Source organism: Sceloporus occidentalis, unplaced genomic scaffold, assembly GCF_023333645.1.
Source record: "Sceloporus occidentalis isolate IW3139 unplaced genomic scaffold, rSceOcc1.0.p SCAF_1, whole genome shotgun sequence".
Taxonomy (NCBI): Eukaryota; Metazoa; Chordata; class Lepidosauria; order Squamata; family Phrynosomatidae; genus Sceloporus; species Sceloporus occidentalis.
Window position 1 is genome coordinate 289151436 of NW_028316981.1, and position 6443 is coordinate 289157878.

A 6443-nucleotide genomic window follows, 5' to 3' on the forward strand; every position below is an offset into this window, starting at 1 on the left:
CCTTTAAATCCTTTGTTCATGCCTCTGAAGTTTACCCTCGACTTATCCACAGGTCATGTAAAATCCATATTTTTGGTCCCAAAATTTGTCCTTGATTTATACATGAAGTTGACTTATAGTTGGGTATATACGGTAGACAAAATTCTAAAGAATAAAGATATGCAGCTGAATACTAAAGTTAGAATTGTCCAAGCCATTGTATTTCCTGTCACTGTGTACAGATGTGAAAGCTGGAAAGGGAAGAAAGCAAATAGGAAGAAATTTAATTCATTTGAGATGTGGTGCTGGAGGATACTGTGGATGGCCAAAAAGACAAGCAATTGGATCCTAGAATAAATCAAGTTGAATTCTCTCTAGAAGACAGCTAAACTGAGGCTGTCTTACTTTGGCGACATCATGAGAAATGACAATAACGCTGGGAAAGGTAGAGGACAGTAGAAAGAGGAAAGACCACATGCCAGATGGATGGACTCCATTAGGAAGATCACAGGCCTGACAGGTTAATGGCGGGATAATGACAGGATCTGCGTGACTTCATCTGAAAGCCTGTTGCGCGATCGACGTTATTCTGGGATGAAATGTAGGGCATTCCCTGGAAAAGGAGGCCATGCCTGGGTCAAAATGGAAGACGTTTTAAAAATCCCTCCCGAAAACTTAAATGTAGGGCACGTTCTGGAAAAGGAGGAGGATATTTTGAAATCTCTCCTGGACTGAAGGCTGAAATTTAGGACATGTCCTGGAAAAAAAGGACATGCCTGGGTTAAAATGGAAGACATTCTGAAATCCCTCCTGAAGACTGAAATATAGGACATGTCCTGGAAAAAGAAGATGTGCCTGGTCACTCTGTTTGCACCATAATGGGACCACGGTTAAAGGGGGTTCTTTCTTTCTTTCTTTCTTTCTTTTCCTTCCTTCCATCCATCCCTCCACCCCTTCCTCCCTCCCTTCCTACCCTTCCTTCCTTCCTTCCTCCTTTCTTTTCCTTTCCTCCTTTTCGTTTTTCCTTCCTTCTTCCACCCTTTCCTTTCCTTTCCTTCCTTCTTCCCCCCCTCCCTTCCTCCCTCTTTCCTTTCCTCTTTCTTTCTTTCTTTCTTTCTTTCCTCCCTTCCTTTCTTTTTTCCCCTCACATCCTCCCTTCTTTGCCTTCCTTCCCTCCCTCCCTCCTTTCTTTTCCTTCCTTCCTTCCTTCCTTCCTTCTTCCCTCTTTCCTTAGAGCAGCAGCATAACAGAGAAGCCCAACCCAGGAGAGGAGGAGGAGGACTAGAGGAGGCGGAGGCGCTGTTGCTGTGAGGCGGTGACAAGGGCGCAGGCCTGGCCTAGTCCCAGTGCCTGGCGCCTCCTCCTCCTCCTCCTCCTCCTTGGAGAGAGGGCAACGCAGAGCCCGGGAAGCTGAGGGCAAGGGCAGCCATTGCCTGCCTCCCTGGGACGGCGCCTCCATGAACTGCGAGGTACTCGGGGCCTGCTCCTCTCCTCTCCTCCTCGGGGCTGGCAGGCTTTGCTCTCAGGGGCCCCAGACACACTGCAGAAGCAACCCAGCCTTGGCTGTAAGGGCCATGGCTCAATGCCAGGGGATGCTGGGAAGTGTAGTTTTGTGAGACGTTGATCCTCCTCCGTCTGGTGCCACAATAAACTACAATTCCCAGGATTCCCTAGCACTGAGCCAGGGCAGTTGGGGTGGCTGGGTCTCAGGGTGAAGCAGGCACCCCAAAATGGAGGGCATGACCAGACAAGAGCTCAATAACACTACTATAAACAGTACCTAGAAAGCTCTTGTAGCTCCTCTGAGACTCACTGAAAGAAAGACATTGGCAGCATGAGCTTTCCTAGACTTCAGTCTACTTCCCCAGGTGCATTGGGTGGAGTGGAAGCCAGGCACAGGCATATTTGTATATGCCATCGGTATGTGCATAGTCTCCACTTCACCAAATGCATTTGTTAGTTCTTTCAGTTAGTTTCAAAGGTGCTGCAAGATCTCTCTACATTATTATTAATATTATTATTATATCCCAATGCATCTGAGGAGATGAGAGCTCATGCTGCCACCTCCTTTCTTTCAGTGAGTCTCAGAGGTGTTACAAGAACTCTACATTATTATTATTATTATTATTATTATTATTATATATCCAAATGCATCTGAGGAAGTAGACTGCAGTCTAGGAAAGCTCATGCTGCCAATTTCTTTCAGTTAGCCTCAAAGGTGCTACAAGGTCTCTCCAAACACTGATTCTGCAGAATAACACGGCTATATCTTTGATTCCTATAGATTCAGGCATCTTGGTTAACTGACTTTCTCCGAAGGCCTCTGACCTGACTAAGGTCATACCTGCACTGCAGAAATAAAGCAGTTTGATAACCAGTTTATCTGTCATGGCTCCATCCTATGGAATCCTGGGATTCCTAGTTTGTTTCAGCGCTCGAGCTCTCCGACAGAGAAGGCTGAAATATCTCGCAAAATGATTTAATTTATATTTTATTATTGTCATTAGAATTATTATGTTATAAGTGTAAGGAGGGAGGGAATAGCAGGATTTATTTATATTGCATGAATTTTATTGTAATTGTAAGCCTGCTATGATCCTACGGGAGAGGCGGGATAGAAATAAAAACTTATTATTATTATTATTATTATTAAAACTACAAATCCCAGAATTCCATAGGACTGAACGACAGCAGTTAAAGCAGTGTCAAACCATGCCCGATGAGGAGATGCTTAAGGACCTGGGTATGTTTAGCCTGGAGAAAAGAAGGTTAAGAGGTGGTATAATAGCCTTGTTTAACTATTTGAAGGGATGCCATATTGAGGAGGGAGCAAGCTTGTTTTCTGCTGCTCATGGAGCAGTGGGTGCAAGCTACAGGAAAAGAGATTCCATCTCAACATTAGGAGGAACTTCCTGACAGTAAGGGCGGACAGTGGAACACATTCCCTCGGATAATGGTGGAGTCTCCTTCTTTGGAGCTTTTTAAACAGGCTGGATGGTCATCTGTCGGGGATGCTTTGATTGAGAGTTCCTGCATGGCAGGGGGTTGGACTGGATGCTCCTTGTGTTCTCTTCCAGCTCTATGATTCTATGAGTCAGAGCTCAAATCAATACACCATGCTGGACTAGAGCTCTCATAATTTCACAGCAGCACAGATATGCCGTGAGGCTGATCTCTAGTCCAACATACCTGGGTTCAGCACATCTGGAAGGTCCCATTTTGGTCAAGGCTGATCTTAGATTTGAAAGTTCTTTTCTTCAGCTCAATCTGTTGTTTGTCGCCTTGTCGATTTTACAGTAAACTTTTGAACACAGTGGAACGTCCTAAGTAAATGTGTATGCAGTTGAGGTGCATCTGTCTAGGTCTCTCTGCTTGAGTTGCTCTTTACTGATCACACCAGTCTAGCTGACAAGGCTTGTTGATTTGTGAGCTGGTGTTTGTGTCATATGCAGTGGTTTGGGCATTTAAGAAAAAGGCTCATTTATTGCATATACATCTTTCTCTGGAGAACTCAAGTCTGACATATGCTATGTAAATGATTAATTTTATTATAGTTCTAACTAGGTTTTAAAAAACAGGTGGAAGTGTTGTACTTTGCAAAAAGTGCTGAATTGGCTGGTGTCCGCACTGAGACCATTTCTGTGCCCCAACGCATAACATCGCTGCAGCTGTGGGAAGAAATTGTGAAGAGGCATCCAAGGTACTTTGAGTTTCACCTATCCAAAAATGTGTCTCCCTCACATAGGCCTTGCAACCTAGTGTTGTGGATGTGTGCTCTGAGGTCAGGCCTGTTGAACTCATTGAGCTTAGTTATGAGTAAATGCAGGATTGCAGCCTTAACATAATACTTTGCTGCTGTGTACCTTCAAGTCATTTCTGATCTATTGGGAGCTTATCATGGCAAGATTTGTCAGAGGAGATTTGCTGTTGCCTTCCTTTTAAGCTAAGTGTGTGATTCTCCCAAGATCAACTGGTGGGGTTTCATTGTTGAGTGGGGATTCAAATCCTGGGCTCCCAAAGTCCCAGCCCAGCTCTAAAACCACTACCCAATGCTTGGCTCGCATTCTATGCTCTCGTCTCACTTACTAGTATCAAGGTGTACCAAGTGTGGCTTGTGCATCACTTGTGGCCTCAAAGCCTTGCCTATGACATCCACAACCCTCCCATCAGTACCAAACTCCTCCCCCCATCAAACAGGGTAGCTTTTTCCTCCTTTAGCAAGACCTTGTATGCTGGCAGTGAAGCAGGGACCTCAAAGCAGCTGTCCCCATGCCGTGCTCCAAAATATTCTAATCCTGTATGTGTGTGCTTGTGTGTTTTTACAGCCCTAAAGCTGACATAGGCCATGAAGTATATCCTCACTTGTTTTAATGCATGGATGGTGGAGGAATGATCCCTCTCAGCCCTTTTTTGTGACTTTCCGAGTCCTGCATGAGATTGTCCCAAAGGACAGGATCAGAATTCAAAATGACATAAAAAGATTAGAATGTTGGACCAAAACTAGCAAAATGAATTTCAACAAGGAGAGCATAAGCTACTACTACACTTAGGCAGAAAAAAAAAATGAAAGGCTCAGATAGAAGATGGGTAACACCTGGTTTAAGAGCAGTAAATACAAAATGAATCTGGGAGTCATAGTAGGCCACAAGCTGAACATGAGTCAACAGTGTGATGCAGCAGCTCAAAAAGTCAATATGTTTGTATCAATAGGAGTGTAGTATCTAGACTGAGGGAAGTAATAGTACCATTGTATTCTGCTTTGGTCAGACCTCACTGTGTCCAGTTCTGGGCACCACATATCAGGACAGATATTAACAAGCTGGACTGTGACCAAAGGAGGGTGATCAAAATGGTGAAAACGCTGGAAACCATGCCATATGAGGAACGGTATGGTTAGCCTGGGGTAGAGTAGGTTAAGGCGTGACATGATAGCCATGTTTAAATATTTGAAGGGATATCGTATTGAGGATGGAGCAAACTTGCCTTCTGCTGCTCCAGAGACTAGGACACAGAGCAGTGGATACAAACTACAAGAAATGAGATTCCAGCTCAACATTAGGAAGAATTTCCTGACAGTGGAATAAGTTGCCTTGGAGTGTGGTGGAGTTTATTTCTTTGGAGTTTTTTAACCAGGCTGCATGGCCATCTGTTGGTAGTGCTTTGATTATATATTCTTGCATAGGAGAGGAGATGGTTGGTCTGGATGGCACTTGTAATTTCATCCAACTCTTATTCTATGAATCATTCTGGCCATTTTTGGATGAAGGTGATCAAAAGAAAAACACTCCAAATGTCACAAACCTGACAGTTGGTGGACCTCTGCCCCCATAACATCCCTGTTGAGCAGCAGGAAAAAAATTCACATATGGAAGTGATGTACTTACCTTCCAGTCACAATGAGAGCAGTGCCATGCCCCATGATGGGAATGCAGATTGGTGGTGGTGGCCCTCATTCCCCTGTGCACTTCTGATGTGATCAAGAGATCGAACTTATTTTATCTGTTTTTAAAATAAGCTCAGAAAAGTTACTCTTCTGCAGAAATAATCCAGTTTGAGACCTCTTTAACTGCCCTGGCTCAGTGCTAGGGAATCCTGGGAATTGTAGTTGATTGTAGCACCAGAGCTCTCTGACAGAGAAGGCTAAATGTCTTTCCTCAAAACTACTGTAGAGAAAGGAAACATTAAATTTTATATTAATCTGTATACCGATGCTTTTCCTTTAGACTTGCTGCTATACAGGACCAGGTTGTCTTTGCTGTCCGGCAGGAATATGTGCTTCTTGGAGATCAGCTTCTAGTCCTTTGCTCCGGAGACGAAGTTGCCATTATCCCTCCTATTAGTGGTGGTTAACTCTTGAAAAGGTAAGTGATGGTGTTTTTACAAATAATTATTGTAATGACATAGGGCAGAAATAGTGGAAAACCCATGTACATAATTATATAGTATTGGTACAGTTGCCAAAATGATTGGCCTATAGAACAGGGGAGATGTAGCACAGAACATAAATTGAGAGCAGATTATGAAATGTTCTTTTATTCTCCCTGCTGGTCAATTGAACATTTGTGGCGGTAGAGTCTTAGTGGACTGCTTAATATTTTGTTGTTCTTCAAAAGCTAAGGAAAGGTTATTGGCCAGGCATCTTAGAATGACCTCTAATAGCTAAACTTTTATGGAAATTTTAGTAGACATACCTTCTAGTTAGCCTATTGGAGAATCTGGATCTTTTAAAAATGATTTCTATGGAGGGTGGAGTGTCAAATGAAGAACTGAGCATGTTGCTATAGAAAACTTGAATCAGTTCTCACATGTTTCCTGTGGGAACCCATGTCCCACCTCTTTCTGTGAGTGGCCAAGGGAGATATTTCTGAGATGAGAAACTTTCTAGTTTTCAAAAAGGTTACCATATTGTGCCTGTTTAAAGTTCTGCAGGAACCATTTTCTCCATATTTGCTCTCTTAAAGTCA

The 6443-nt window shown here is 43.5% G+C and overlaps 1 protein-coding gene across 1 annotated transcript; it reads left to right on the top strand.

Annotated features, from left to right (window-relative positions):
* Nucleotides 1-1184: 1184 nt before the first annotated feature.
* Nucleotides 1185-5829, top strand: MOCS2 (molybdenum cofactor synthesis 2). Its single transcript, XM_089495739.1, has 3 exons — nucleotides 1185-1448; nucleotides 3558-3679; nucleotides 5703-5829. The coding sequence occupies exons 1-3, from the start codon at nucleotides 1437-1439 to the stop codon at nucleotides 5827-5829; spliced, it is 261 nt and encodes an 86-aa protein (XP_089351865.1). The 5' UTR covers nucleotides 1185-1436.
* The last annotated feature ends 614 nt before the right edge of the window (nucleotides 5830-6443 follow it).

What these genes read in the sequence shown, in the direction of transcription:
- MOCS2 (XM_089495739.1), top strand. An exon ending in ATTGTGAAGAGGCATCCAAG is followed by an intron (nt 3,680 to 5,702) that starts GTACTTTGAGTT and finishes CTTTTCCTTTAG; the next exon opens with ACTTGCTGCTATACAGGACC.